Source organism: Heloderma suspectum, chromosome 4 (genome assembly GCF_057233095.1).
Source record: "Heloderma suspectum isolate Gila_16-S chromosome 4, 16-S_ref, whole genome shotgun sequence".
Taxonomy (NCBI): Eukaryota; Metazoa; Chordata; class Lepidosauria; order Squamata; family Helodermatidae; genus Heloderma; species Heloderma suspectum.
In genome coordinates, this window is record NC_139461.1 from 226,468,535 (window position 1) to 226,484,476 (window position 15,942).

At 43.6% G+C, this 15,942-nt stretch overlaps 1 protein-coding gene across 1 annotated transcript in view; it reads right to left on the reverse strand.

Moving 5' to 3' along the window:
* Positions 1–9,289: 9,289 nt before the first annotated feature.
* Positions 9,290–15,942, reverse strand: part of PODN (podocan) — a 34,039-nt gene continuing 27,386 nt past the window's right edge. Inside the window, exons 9-10 of the mRNA XM_084848260.1 lie at positions 12,754–12,902; positions 9,290–10,029 (exon numbers count right to left, since the gene is read on the reverse strand). Coding sequence (XP_084704386.1) covers positions 9,855–10,029; positions 12,754–12,902 — 324 coding nt within the window. The 3' untranslated portion in view covers positions 9,290–9,854. The remainder of the gene's footprint in view (positions 10,030–12,753; positions 12,903–15,942) is intronic.

Sequence of the window (15,942 nt, forward strand, 5' to 3'; positions counted from 1 at the left end):
TTCAGAGGTGAGCTGATAGGCTGTAGGATTGCAGCCACAGCTCTCTAGGTATTACAACACCTCACTTCTTTCCTCCCCACAGAGGCTTCCAAAGAACTGTTTTGCCCTGAGAGGAAGGGCAGGAAGTTAACACAGCTTGGTGAGCTACCACCATTCTGCTCCAGGCATTACACCCACCCCCAACTACCACCACAGGACTTTCTGAAGAATGGTCATGCCCTTAGGGGACAGAAGATGCTGGAACAGCTTCTTCCAGACCACACAGTTGTTTGCCTTTTTTGTTTTGTTGTACTATTTCTATTGATTATTATTGTTGTTTTCATCATTTTATCTCAACCATTTTGTGAGGTCTGTCTGAAAAGCGGGATATAAATACCTTAAATAAATAATGACTAAGGGCCAAACACATTGCTGTCAAAGAATTTGCATCTATTTACCACAGGGATGGAGAACGAGTGGCCCTCCAAATGTTGGGGTGCAGCTTCTATCCTTCCTCACCATTGGCCATGCTGGCTGGGCCTGATGGGAGCTGCAGTTCAACAACATCTGGAGGGCCACATGTTCCCCACCCCTGGCTTACCATATGCCTGCTCCCAATAGAAACTATTTCAGTCTTTTGAAAGATGGGCCCAATTAGGCAGGCGACCTGTGAATTCAATCTCACATTTAGGCATATGGCTCAGTTCTTTTTTTCTTACAATATATCACCGGTATGTATAGACACTTTGTACTGGTGAATATGGTTCTCATACCATCTCTGAGAGACAGCACACAGGCTCAGAATATAAAATAAAGCCAGCCAGCCATCTGCAGATCACAACAGCATTCTGTAGAGGATAAAACATACCTCTCAACGGAAACAGCTCTGAACTTGCAATGTTTCTTTCTGCCTTTTATCCCCCTGATGGAAAAAGCAATTAAGGTTTTCTAAAAACAGGCCTAGAACGCAGGAAGGAAAAACAAGTGACGGGAGCACTAAGTGGAGGAAATCAGATCAAATCTGGGGTGTAACATTCCTAGAATTCATTGTACAGGAGACATTGGACCACGGCTTCACTTTCATCGTTCAACTTGGAACAATAAAGTAGACTCAGCAGCCACATTAAATGCCTGTCTAGAGGATATCCAGTATATCTTTCAGCACACCGGGTGGTGCAGATTTCCTTTAGTCTCTCTCCAGTTAGATTACAGAATTGGAGAAAAGGGATGTGTGGATCCCACCCAACTATATGTGCATGCTGGGTACTTCTTAGAATTATATTTCCATTCCTTTTTGGGAGTGCGGCTGCCCTGCCTCGAGAGCCACGTGTTGTGTCTTGATGTCTGGGGGGCCAAATCCAGCCCTCCTGGGTTCCACAGATCGCCCCACCCACCAATTGTTTGGTAGTTCCTCAGCATTTGTGCAGCTATTTCCCCATTCTAAAAGGTTGAAATGCGTCTGTTAAGGTTTAGTCACTGATAATTTTATTTACTTGATTTGTGCCCCACCTTTCTACCAAAAACTGGCACTCAAGGCATCTTAAGGCTTATCTTAGCATAAAAGCTTTACACTTAAGAGCTTTATGCTGGTATCTTTGGCCCCATCCCTCTGCCTTTGTCCCTTCCCCTTTTGCCTTCAGTCCCACCCACCACTGGAGTGCAGCTCCTGAGAGCGTCTCCAAAATGGGGGGTGGGGGAGAGGTTCTGCACCCCTGCTTTGTGGCCTAGGTAGGCAGAAGGTGTGGCCTGGTACCACACTTTGAGCATACCATCTACTAGCTACTTAACTGAAATCTCATGTTTTATGGAATTATTTTGTTACAGACATAGAAATGGAATGCCAAACTGGTTCAGTTATGTGAAATGAATGACACTCTATTTGGCCAGTAAAGGGAGGTTATTGTTAAGTGTCCTAAACCCATCACTGGCCCTTCAAAACAAATAGAGCACCTTTTGTAAAATGAACCGTGAGCAGCTAGCTTTCCCCAAGAATGGGGGAAGGGTTGTAAGGATCCATGATTAAGGCCAGGCCCAGTTTTGTTTAGTGGAAAGCTTGACAAAATACAGACCTTTTTTCTTTTTCTTTTTTTAACCAAGATAACTGTTCATTCTAATGCAGTGCTGACAACAGGCAGGACTTCACAAGATTTATATTTGACTACTTCCTTTTTGCGCTGAGCAAAAACCCACTATGAATTCCTAACATTCCCATATTTTCATAAAACAATGCACACTAGAAATACTACATTTTGAAGTGTCCTGGTAAAACTTATCTGCAGTATGCAACAATAATGTTACAAGACCTTAACAAGTGTTTGCAAAGCACTTCTAAATGAAGAGGGTTTTTAGACCCAACATTTTCCATCCATCAGTTTAATATCTTTGGACATCAAGGTAGTAACTTGTGTCTAAAGAGGTTTTACTGGAACCTTTCTGTACAACTGAGATTATATATTGCATAACTGACACATCGGGATATATGTATGCATTTCACCAAATATATTCCTTTGGAGATTTCACAGTGGAGTGGGTGACAGTATCAGAACGCCACCAATATTTTCCTTAGTAAAATATAGGAAAAGAGCTGGGCTGGGGTGGTGATGGGAGATGTTCTTTCTTTTTCTAAGAAGAACATGTTTCTTACAAAGGGCTCCACACTGGTCTGTTTTGGAACAAATATGTTTGTGTACACAATGGGTTAGATTCAGATTGGCCATTCCATGAACAAAAGGCACTGGGATCCAGCTGAAGGAAGGCAGCAGGGAGGTGACCTGCACCAGTTCCCCCTTCCCTCAGCAGCTCCCTGTATCTGCCCCAGAACACTCCATGAGGCTCTGCCTGCCCTCCAGAGCAACTTTTCTGTGGCACAGGGGGGTGCACGGAGAATGAGGAGTTTCACAGATCGCTTCCTCGCTCCCTTCCTCCACCATGACTGGAATTTGCCTAAATGCTGCTATCGATTATATTTTCGTACCATTTCCCTTATTAGTTTTATCCAATGGTTAATGTCACTTGTCTCCATGTTAGTTAAGAAGCAGGCATCAGTTATCAGCTGCTCCCTAATTGGCTATTTTACTCCCATAAAATGTGTTCCTCACATTTTATGAAATCACGCTGCCTTTCTAAACTTACTAAACAAGGAGGACCTGCAACAAAATGTTGCAGCATATCCTCACATCCCAACAAGAAGTGGGCTCCAGCCAGCCATGCCCTCCTCCAGGATACTCCTGCACAGGCTGTAGGGATACAGTCTAGCAAGCTATCCTGATATGGTTGAATCAGACTCAGTGCTAAAGCAAATTATGGAGCAATCCAAAAGGCAAGGCAACAAAACAGGCAAATGGTCAAGCACAAGTTTCAATCTAGTATAGGATCAGGCTAAGGCAGGAATAGTCAAGGTACAAGCAACGGTCAAAGCATAGTTAAGCAGTCACATACAATACACAGTCCAGAAGCAGAGTCAAGCAGGAGTCTGAGGGTCAGCAGCACAGAGGGTCAATCACAAGGCAAGGACTAGAAAACAGGGCACTACAACTGAATGAACAATATTATTCTAGCACTAGCTAGGCTAAAACTGAAGGCTTATATAGGCAGAGCTTCCTGAGCCCCACCCAGGGCTCAGCTGCAGCACATTACAAACCCTCTGGCAAAAGTCCTACTCAGGAGGAGGGCCTTGCTTCCAAGGAATCCTTTCTTCCTGAGGAGTCCTGCATTGTAATTGAGCACTTCTTCTTTGAAGCAACAACACTTTCGGACCCTAGTTGGTCACCCAGCCTCCACCTCAGAGGCAGAACTCCCCTCCTCCTGTGGGGAAGCACTACCAGTGATCTCCCCTGAGGGCCCAGGCTCCTCCAGATCTCTCGACATTGGTGGCTCCTTGGCATTGTCTGTTTCTGTAGCTCCTCTTCAGAGGAGGATTCCTCCAGCAGGGGCATGACACAAAATGTGTTGTGTCTTGTCTGAAAGTCCCATTTCCCCCTCCTATCTGTGGCTTGTGTGTGTGTGTGTATCAGAGATAGAGAAGGAAATGCATACATCCCTAAGGGAAGCCTGGAAAAGAAACAAGGTTTACACAAAAGTCAGATTGATTCCAAATACTGTACTGACCGTTGCATAAAGCTAATTGGATTGGAATCAACTGAATTCACTTTCAATATTCTTATATTACTGTGTATGTCGCCCACACAGATACATAGAAACTTTATGTATCTTTAAGAAAAAAAACAGCTGAAAAACAGAACCCCTGGGCTGAATACCAGTATATGTAAGTTCCTTAGAGGAGGAGTGGACAGAGTCAGGCCGGTCAGTCATTTGTTTACAAGCCAAAGGCCATTAATAAAACTATACATTACAGAAATCAATCAATGGAATAATTAAACAATTAAAAAGCACAGCCTGCTAGGTCACTTGACTCTCTTGATCAAACAAGAGGTGACATGTATTTCTTAAGGCACATTCAGGTTGCAACCCAGATATAATATTCCTGAGAAATTTTGAACATGGTAAAAGACACACCCATAGATAGTGTATCAGATCTACAGTTTCTGAGGATCCGCAAATATATAGCCCTTGGTAATATAGGATCTGCCACAGACAGAATACTGCTCTCGGTATGATTTGAAAGGAACAGAGTAAATTATCTACTGCACCCCATGAATAGGAATATATTTGCTACCAGGCTACATTTAAGGTTTTGTTGCTAGTATTTAAAGCCCTAAGCAATTTGGGATCTGGTTACCTGAGAAACCCTATAGATCCATTCGATCCTTAAAGTAATCTGATGAGGCCTTCCTGGTGGTACCACAGGAGATCCACTCCGCGGTTGTTTGGAGCAGGGCATTTAGTGTAATGGCACCCACTATGTAGAATAATCTTTGATTAGACATGCACCAACAATTCTTATATTTAGGCGCATGTTGGAAACACATCTGTTTATGCAAGCCTTCCCAGTAGTCTGCCGTCTATTGTATTTATATGGATATGTAGAAATGATATATTCTTTATGTTTTTATGATTTGTCTAGACTACTTTGAAATCTGAAATCTAAGTGGTTTATAAATACATTTAAAAATAAATACAAATGTACATGTGAGTTACCATAGATCAGAGATTCTAACACATCCCTGTAGAACTGGCCATCATAGCTGAACAAAGACCTGGTCAAAAGCAACCAAATGTGTACTCCCATTTTACAGATGAGGAACACTGAGGCTGAGATATAAGCAATTAGCACAAGGCCAGCCATGGCACAGCTTTGTTGTTGTTTTACCCCCTTGCTCAGGAACTCCTGGAGATATACTGCAAGCCACCCAGAGATCTAAACAGTAAACCTCGATCTACATTCTGCCTCCCCTTGTGCTAGACTATGCATCTTTCCAGTGTTGGAAGGGAATAGTAATGTGCAATGAACACCTGAAGTAGTGCACTGGTGATATCACAGGCCCTAACCAAAATGATACTTGAGCATCCACATTCCACAAGCACTTCAAATTGCAAAAGACCCTTTAGCTGTAAGAAATACCACATTTTCCCAACCAAATACTGCAGTTTAAGGGGGAAGAAACATGTGACACCCCGTTAACAGAAGCCATGCCTTGGTGAAAGATGTCTAGAGTTCTCTCCTCCCCACCCTCTCCATCAACTGAATAACAGCTGCATTTCTATTGTGCAATAACATGATTTTTGGAGAGGCCCAGCTTGGGGAGGAAGTTAATGGCCATCCTAACTTCTTGGCAAGTTTGGTTGGCATGGATTTTTATCAGGTGTTTTCCCTGCTGGTCTACAGTTAGAAACAGTCTCTGTTTGGATTTAAAATGCTTTGCTTGTTCCAAGCTCTTTGCTAGGCCACAACAGAGACAGTGCTGGTTATCCCCTAGTCAGAGAAGTAACAAAATAAAATTTTGTTCTAAAAGAAAGGGGAGAACCTAATAAAAAAGCCATTCAAAAAAAGAGGAGGAACTATGCACTATTATGAGGAGCAAAAAGACACAATTGCCAACTGTAAAAAGCAGATTTCCATACAGAGAACTATTGTTAGACAGCTTGAAAGAGTCAACATTAGGCAATGAACATTATAATATGATCTCCAAAACATTGTTGATAGGGTGGCCAAGTGTCCAGCTTTACACGACAGGACAGTATTCTATTTGGAGGGCTGTCAAAGGACACTGCTCTGCCTGAAGGGCTCGCCAGTCCAAGTACAGCTTAAAGATAAGGAACCGTAAGGAGAAAGAGCTGGGCCTTGAAAGTGCCTATCTACTGCTAGAACGTGGAGAGTAGACAGAGCAGGCATACAGGTCACCTGGCCACAGTCTTGCCCATTATGGGGAGGTGTATTGTATTTCTATTACAATTACAGTAATTCTTTCCAGATTTGCGACTCTACATATAACTTAACATACACAAATGTTAAAAATAGCCACCCTACTTGCTGATATTTTGCAGTGTGTGGCCATATTTGGAAGTCACAGCATTTTCCATGTAGGACAACTATATCTGCTCCTGCACCCCTTTCTTCCTGGCCTTTTAGTACTTCAGTCCTACTTAGAGTAATTTTGAATGTTGCAAAGGAAGAGAGATTTCAGAGAGCTGAACCAGGTTTGAGAGAAGGATCATGGCTCAAGGGGCATGCACTCTCACTTTTTCCTATGGTAAACAGGTTTAAGAGGGTTTGCATTTATTTATTTTTACTCATTATTTACTTAATTTATCAATTTATTAATTTGTACATTTATGTGTCACCTTTCAGCCCACATAAGGCCCCCAAGGCGATTTTTTTAAAACTTTAAAACATCACCAATAGCAAAACTAAGAGCATGAGAGAATCTTAAAAACAGCGTGTGGCGGTAATACATTTAGGCCGCTATCCTATGCATGTTTAGACAAATAAATTCCAGCATTCCCCAACTAGTCACACTGTCTGGGGAATGCTGGGAGTTGTAGGACATTTTTCTGTCCAAACATGCATAAGACTGCACCCTTAAAATACTAAAAAGCCATATGGAACAAAAAAAGTTTTAAGAGCCTGCCTAAAACTGAACAAAGGAGCTAACCTAACTTCCTTTGGGAGAATTCTACAAGCGGGGTGCTGCCACAGAAAAGTCCCTATCTCATGTTCCCACCAACTTAACCTCCCTTGGTGGTAGGACATGCAGAAGGACAGCCAAAGATGATCTTAAACTATGGGCAGGTTTTTATGGGAGGAGATGGTTTTATAGATATCATGGCCCCATGCCAGGATATGTTTAGGGCTTTATAGCTAAACACCAACACCTTGAATTGTGTCTGGAAACAGACTGGCAGCCAATGCAATTGATACAAGGACAGTGTAGTAAGGTCCACAAAGTGTGGGCCAGAAAGCAACCTGGCTGCTGCATTTTTCACTAGCTACAGTTTCCAAACAATCTTCAAGGGCAGCCACAGGTAGAACATGTTGCGATAAACAGGAAGTGATTAAGGCAGGGATCACTGTGGCCAGATCTGCCTTTGCCAGGAAGGGGTGCAACTGGTGCACCAGTTGAAGCTGGGTGAAGATGCTCCTGGACAAAGCAACCACCTGACCCCCCAGGAGCAATGCCAGGTCCAGAAGGACCTCCAAGCTGCAAACCTGATTCTTCAGAGGGAACGCCACCCCATCCGGAACAGGCTGTACCTCCAATCCTAGACTAGCTTTTCTCCTGACCAACAGTTCTTTAGTCTTGTCTGGACTGAGCTTGTCTTGTCTGGATCGTTCCCCACCCACGTTGATGTAGAAGTTAAATAGCATAGACAAGATGGACCAATGGCCTGACTCCGTTTTGTGTGTTCGTATTATGGCTACTTCCTTCTTTAAGGTCTCATTAGCAAACATGCTGCACGCACACCCCCAAAAGAAGTTCGACAAATCTCTGAAAGGCAAAAACATAATTTTAATGTTCACAAAAGAGAATAATTTGATATTTTAAATGTTCATAAAGGTGGGTGCATATCGCAGGCTTTAGGAATGGGGATAAATTATAGGTGGGATCCAGCCGTAATATGATATCTTTTTTTTTTTAAATCCAAATATACATATTGAACTGAACCAAAAAAGGGACAGATGTGTCCAGTGTGGCGGGTTGGTCTTGTTGCCATTTGCAGACTGAGAGATGACTCACATCGGCCTACAAAATGAAACCACACAGGATGCTCCTCATTCTCCCATCACTGAGTGTAGCAGTTCATTGGAATGCAGTGACACAGTAACACTGTTCTGGGGCATTCGCTCTAAACAGTCTCGCTTTTGGTTACAGATGAAAGCCATAGGAGAAGTAAAAGGAGAGAAACAAAAGCCAGCTTTTGCAAATTCCCCCTGAAATCCCTGATGATCCAGAAAGTACTTGGAAAAGAGGAAGTGGAAGATTTGGAATGGCACTTGGGGTCTCCCTCCCCCACATTAGCCAATTGCGTTCAACTGGCCTGGCCAAGCATCACATGAGCCAACCATCTGCGGATAATTCGTTGTACCTTCTGCTAATTTATTATTTTATTTTATTTATTTCATTTCTATACCGCCCAATAGCCGAAGCTCTCTGGGCGGTTCTGCTAAGTGCTCTCTGTATACCTATAGAGATACGAATATACATATAGATGTATAAACACAGGGATACACGCCACTTTGCTGAATTAGTTCTTGCAAAACATGAAACTCGAATTTTATTTATGTATTCATTACATTGTATCTCACCTTATTAGTCTTTTTCATTTTTAACCTGTTTTATGAAGGGAGGGCCACCCCACTGACCCAATAGCTAGGAAAATATACCGAAAGACTTAAGGGTGCAATCTGATGCATATTTAGATAGAAAAAAGTCCTACAACTCCCTGTGTTTCCTAGCCATCATAGCTGGCTGGGGAATGCTGGGAGTTGTAGGGCTTTTTTTCTGTCTCTACATGCATGGGATTGCTCCTTGAGCATCTCTATTTAACCATTTCACCACAAAAGCAGCCTTCCCCAACCTGGGGCTCTCCAGATGTGTTGGACTGCCAATGGCCATGTGGGCTGGGAATTATGGGAAATGTAGTCCAACACATCTGGAGGGCACCAAGTTAGGGAAGGCTGCACTAAAATATCCCTTGCTCATTCTTGATCACAAAATGGTTGATTTTAAAAAAAAAAAAAAGACAAAAGTATTCCAGAGGATACCTAGCCCCACCTAGGATTCACAGACACCCCGAAATTGGAGCCACCAGCCTCTGCTGGGAAAGACCCCTGCCTGAATCCCTGCAGAGCTGCTTCCATTCAGTGTAAATAATACTGAGCTAGATGGACCAATGTTCTGACTCATTTGGCAGCTTCCTGTTTTCGATGTAGTGAAGCAGCCACAGAAAGTACCCCTTTCTGTGCCTTTGCAAGTATGGACGGTGCACAGAGGCAGCCAGAGAGAGGCTGCTTTCCATGCAGCATAGACACTATCACATAGCAGTGACATTATCCCACAGCTTGGTTATTAATTGTACATATATCTGAGCTGCAAGATGCAGAATGGAAACTGGTGTAATCACTGCCAGTGTACAACCAACCTGTAGCATGATGTACATAGCATGCATTCCTTGTGCCTTTCTGGAAAGCCACAATGGACTTGACACTGCTGTGTTGGCGCAAAAACATTGCTATCCCTATGCAACATTCGTGTCATCTGGTAATGTCACCAACTGTGATATTGCACTAGCACCGATTTATGGCCCATCACAGACATTTATTTGCTAACTTAGCAACACACAGGACTGGGTCGAAAAGAGTTTTTTGCCACAGAAGATTGTGTCGAGTGAAAAGATGGTATATCTGTGTCCCCTTGGAAAAGCAATTAAGGTGATCTTCTACCATGTGATACGCTTGGTTCAGTCAAGGGATGTCTTCATTTTTCCTCCACCTCCTGTTCTTCCTCTTCCTCTTCCATTTCCTCATCTGAATGATCGCCGTTCTTCAAAGGGTCACTGAATTCAAAGTTTCCTTCGATGTCCAGCACTTGCAGATGCTTCAGTCTTTGGAAGGTGCTTTCTTTGACTGCATGGAATGCAATCTTGTTAAACCTTGAACATTAAAAGTTACATGGTGTTAAATCCAAATCCTTCAACTTTTGTGTTATCAATGCACATATGAGGAACATATTCATTAAAGTTCCTTCTGATGTCTACTAGACCCTAATCCCAGACAAGGACTCTGTATACCACAACATGGCCTTGTAAAAGGGGAAGAGGAGTGTGATCTCTATTTGCTTTGATTTTCTGCGCATTTTTCAATGTTTTGGTTTTACTTCGCCAACAAAAGCTTTCTTCATTCTCCCAGTGTCTCCCAGTGCTCAGGGACTTCTGCATGCATGCAGACAGAAGGGTGGATATACAAGGCCACACCTTCTTCCTATGGCTTAAATGACCTCCTATGCCTCATGCTGCGCTTCATAGTTAGCTCTGCATCAATCCTTTTTATCTTTCTTAATTCTCCAGGAAGCAGCTTCCCATTTTCAGCTTGGAGCAGGCCCAGCATCAGCACCTAGCACCCTCGGGCAGCTGCTGGGACCCCAGCAACCTGGCAGGGCACAGTGGTGTACGGATGCAAATGCCAGCCCTGGGCCCCCCGCACCTGGTGGTGGTGATAGCAGCAGCAGGCAGTCATTTTAATTTCCCACAATGCCCCTGACGTTGGTGACACTCCTGGGCACTGTGGCAAAATTTAAATGTCTGTCCACCACTGCCAGGTAGACTACAGCCTGGGCCCCGTAACATAGGAAGGGGCCTACTAAGGCCCCCCTGAAAGATGGATTGGGCCTGGCTTGGAGAATTGTAAGGCAGCTTACAAACGCTAATAAAACTTGATAAAAACAATAATAAGCAAGTACATTAATTAAAACGCATTAAAAACATAACAACAGCAGTGTAAAAATAACATCCAGCTCAACGGACATGCTTACACACCAAAGGCCTGCTTGAATAAAGTGGTATTTGTCTGCCAGTGCAAGGACAACAGAGAGCAAGTAAACCTAGCCTCCCTCGGCAGGGAGTTCCACAGGCAGGGAGTGGCCACCAAGAAGGCCCTCTTTCACATTGCCACCAAATGTGCCTCTGAAGGTGGTGGTCTCAAAAGAAAGGCCTCTTCTGAAGATCTTAAGAACCAGGCAGGCTCATGTGGGAGAATACAGTTTTTCAGGTAGCCTGCTCTACAATTGTGAAACTGTTGTAAGACTTATTGATTGGGCTGATTTTTGGTGAAGAGGCCTAAATCAGTAAGATATGTGATTTATTTTTACCTCATTTTAATGCCCATTGTTCATGGTATAGACACATTGCTGGGTAGGTTTTCTCTTTAAAATAAAAACATTTTCTCTTTAAAATAAAATTGTGGGAGACACATTATCCAGTGGTGGAAAGGGGAAGCACAGTCTCCCAAGAAATTACATTAAAAAAAGGAAAACAGAAATCAAAGTTACTAAAGTGATAGGTCATTGAGGCATGGGGAGACAAATCCCTTTTTTTTGGTGGTTATAATGGCTACATAAGGGGTCACAAAGAGTCGGACACGACTGAACAATAACAAAGCACTCTGATGAGCTCAAGTGATACAAGCATTTGTTACTGTTGTTGTAATTTGAAGCATTAAGAAACTCTTAAAATCACAAGGTTACAGTTTAAAAAATAAATAAATCACAGAATTGGAGAGCTCTACCACCACATTTACTTGTGCAAGTAAGATCATAATCAGATTTCCCAGAAGACAAATGATGTGAATATTCTCTTTGAAGTGCAACAGGAAGAGATGACATACTTCCTACTGAGTTATTTATTTAGAGTTACCATTACTGTTGTGTGGTGGCATTTGTGCCACCCAAACTGCTTCTCCTAGGCCAGGGGTCCGCAACACAATTGGGCACATTTGGCATTTTGAGAGACTTAAATGGGCACTGTTATGAGCCATTAACAAAATGGCTGCCATGGGAGGGTGGTGGTCATTTGCAAAAAGGCTGCCATGGTGGATGTGGCCAGTCACACAAAACACCCATTTCTGAGAAGGCAAACTGGTGAGAGTAAAAGAAAAGTAACCCACCCAAGAACAAGTACAAGGCAGAGGTAGGGCCTGAGCTCCAAAACACAAAACCACTCTTTTGAATCCACAGTTTTCTGTGCAAACTGTTGAGGGTCAGAGACCAGTAACTTGGCCAAGAATGCCATGTGGTGCCCAGAAGCATTCTTGGAAATAAAGATGGTGCTACAGGCTGGTGCTTCACTTTGCAGCATGTCAGCTTCCCAACTAGACAATTGTTTTAAATTAAAAAAGCTAAAATAAAATAAAAATCAGGAGGAGGCAGGGAGCCTGGCGGGTGCGGAGAGATGTCCACAGGCACAGTGGTGCCTACACACACTACGCTGGAGCCCCAGTCCTAGTCCATCTGGATTAGCAACGGTCAGCATCCTGAACGTGTGGATTATTGGGAATAAATCTTATGATGCAGAGTACCGACTTCCTGCAAATCTCTATGGCCATAATCCAGTAAGCACACAACTCACCTGCCATGCTCAGGAAGACTTTGGACATTTATTTCTTGAACAGCAAGAATGCCACACTGTCAAGAGTTTTTGAAATTAAGGGGAACTTTCCAAGGCAGTTTATGACTCGACATGGAGTGGTGGGGTTCTGCTGCTTGGTTTAATCAAAATGCAACCGATCCCATGGGGCATGCCCAGACCCTTAGAATTAACTGGACCTTGGCCTTTATTGGAGGCACCTCGGGGCAGGGGGTAGCCTTTTCCTGGGCGACAAACCTGAGATAAATCCCCTTTATGTTGGGTGTGGATTCAAAGGCATCCTCTGGAACTGTAGTAATCTTGTTGTTCTGCAGGTACAGATACTCTAGAGATTCTGGCAAATCAGATGGAATAGAAGTCAGTAGATTGCCAGCCATATCTAACGTCTGAAAGAAAGGACAGACAGCACAGCATTAATTGAAATAATTAACAGAAATCATGGTGAAGCTTCGAAATGAGCTAGAATGATTATCTAGGATTTTTAGAGCAAACTGACATCTGCATTTTGCAAAGGAAGGGTTCAACTGATTAACAGTGTGACTCTATGTGGGTCTACTCAGAAGAAAGCCACAATGATTTTGGGGACACTTACTCCTAGGTAAGTGTGCGTAGGATTGCAGCCAAAGTTCATTATATGCCACTAGTGAGATGCTCACAAAGAGGTGGGAAATCTGTACAGAAATGTGACCAAATAGGTGCACTGTGGTTGAGTGAATAGGTGAAGGCACCTACCTCTTCCCAGCTGGCTTTTGCCCACCTTTCTCACCCTTGGCCCTTTGTTTCTCCTTTTCTTTGGACTACTGCATCTTCCCACTTGCCTCATATATACCAATACATAGGCGATATGATGCGCGTGACATGTCACTCCAAACCAGCAATTGCACATACAGTTTATACATTAAAAAAATTAATCAACAAACAGATTTGAAAAATGTGTAGTATTTTTTATCCACACCATTATTTTTCACACTCTCTTCTCCTTCTCTTCCATCCTATTCAACTGTAGTCCTTTTTTATTGCCAAGCTAGCAAGATAATTACATTTGACGTGTACAATGAAACGTGGCCACAGAGATGAGCTGTAGTAGCTGCAGTAAGGCTGTTCTGGCAGCCTGGCCAGTAATGGCTGTAGCTATTGTGAAATGTGCAGCCTTACAAAGTTTGGTATCTGGCACTCAGAATTCTGGACATGTAAACTGGGCAGAAGAAAATGATCAGTCTGCTGATCAACTGCCAACAGTTGATTACAACTGCCCTTTACAAGCATGGTTTTTTTGCTGGGAATTTTGAGGCTTTCCCTGAGGCAAAAGCTCACATGTTCTCGAAACACAGATATTGCCTTCCTGTTTCTCTCAGCTTTCTTACATTACCTCTCCTGCTTGTGCCAGTGAGGCAGTTCAGGATGAGTGCAACAGTCATACTTGCATGCAAGCATCATGTTAGACGAAGGAACTTTATATTATTATAGAAGAAGAAACTTGTTTACTTGGAAGTAAGTCTGAGATCAATGGGATTAATTCCTAAGTATGCCAATCTAATTATTTTAATTCTGTTTGTGAAGAAAGGTGGTATAGATATTGTACATTTCACTGAACATCCTTTTTGACTGCTCTTTAGTATTCTGTTTCTGTTTATAAGCATAGGGACGTATGAAGATGCCCCACATTAAGTCTGACGACTGGTCCACCTAGTTCAGTATTGTCTACATGGGGTGTGTGTGTTTTCACCAGCAATTTACTCCAAGCTGGTTGCGTGTTGAGGTCATTAGGGATAGATGATGTTGTAGCCATCCAGCAGCCATCCCGGAGCTTATCAGGGAAAACTGGATTTCCTGAGACTGCTTAAAGTCTGATTTCCTCAAGGCGGGTTCTCTGCAGTGTAGTGGCTGTCTCCCCCAACCCCCACATTGACCTCAGGTATGCTAGTCCTGCTCAGGGGTGTGCCTTTCACTATGACCCTGGTCAAGGGGTGTTTCCTCCCATTGTGGTCAATGAGGCTTGCCCTCTGAATGTCCACTGAATTTACAGAGATCCCCCTCAATTGATGTGGCACAGTTTAAAGCACAAATTCCCTAAGTGCGGTAAAGTGTGATCTCAAGACTCCAATTCTCCTTTGTTTGGTTTATTGCATTAGGAAGAATACTTCCACCCCTCATTATAGAGATACTGCAGGTTAAAACAGGGGCTGGTTTCTGTCTTTGTGTTTACTGCTCTCATTCTCAGCACAAGCATGCGTGTGTCTACTTGGAAGTAACTCCCACTGTGATCAATGAGGCTTACTCCTGAAATGCAGGTGCATCTAGACTGGCAGGGAAAAGGAGAAAGGCGGGAGGGGGGGAGAGGGGAAGAAGCCTCTCTTATTGGTTGAGCAGCCCCTGCCAGTCAGATGACATTCGCTCCAACCCCCACCCCCACCAGGAAGTATGTTCTGTGAAGTGATTTTTACTGGTGCGGAGAACCTGCTTGTGGAGCCCTGCATGGACCGCGTTGCAGCAACGCTGATTCCTTTTTAAAAAACCGGTACATCTCCGTTAGCTTCTCCTTCCGTTGTAGTGGAAACAGGGCCTGGGGTGGGCAACTTTCAGGGGCCGAGGGGCTGCATTGCTTCCCAAAACCCACCAGGAGCCACCTCCACCTCCGCTGAATTTAAGATCATAAGGACATAAGAAGAACCATGCCTTATCAGACCACGGGTCCATCTAGTCCAGCATTCTGTCCACACAGTGGCCGACCAGCTGCCCATGGGAAATCCACAAGGAGGACACGAGCACAACAGCACCCTCCTGCCCATTTTCCCCAGCAAATTGCTGCTGCTGCTGCTGAAATCACACACCAAAGACACCATGCAAAGAGAAAGTGGCAGCAAAAAATTGTGGTGATTTTGCGGGAAAACAAGGCAAGCAAAGCACATGCAAGGAAATTCCACGCAGAATCCTGCTCCTGGAAGTGCAGTTCTGCTTGTCATCACTGTGATTTATTGCCCACTGCTCTCTTGTCACTTGGCTGCAGCAGGGGGAGATGGTGAGGTCACAAAAATGGCTGTATATTGCCAACTGCTGGTCTACACTGATTGGCAGTAGCTGTCCAGGGTTTCAGGTGGGGACCTTTGCCAGCCCTGCCAGGAGAGGCTGAGGATTGAACCTGAGATATTCTGCATGCAAAGCCACTGAACTATGACTCTTTCCCAGAGCTACTTCTAGAGCTCAAAAGAATATGATATAAATATTTCTTTAATTAATTCAAATAAGGGACAGTGGAGACTGGTGGCTCCTATTTCAGTGGGGCAGTGAATCTGCTCTGGATTTCAATCTGAACCAGTGAGAACTCAAAAGAAGCTATCTACGGTTCTGAATACATTTTGGGGATAGGGTCCAGCACTTTGGATTGCTCCTTTAGAGTTCTGACTGGTTCTGACTGAAACCTAGAGA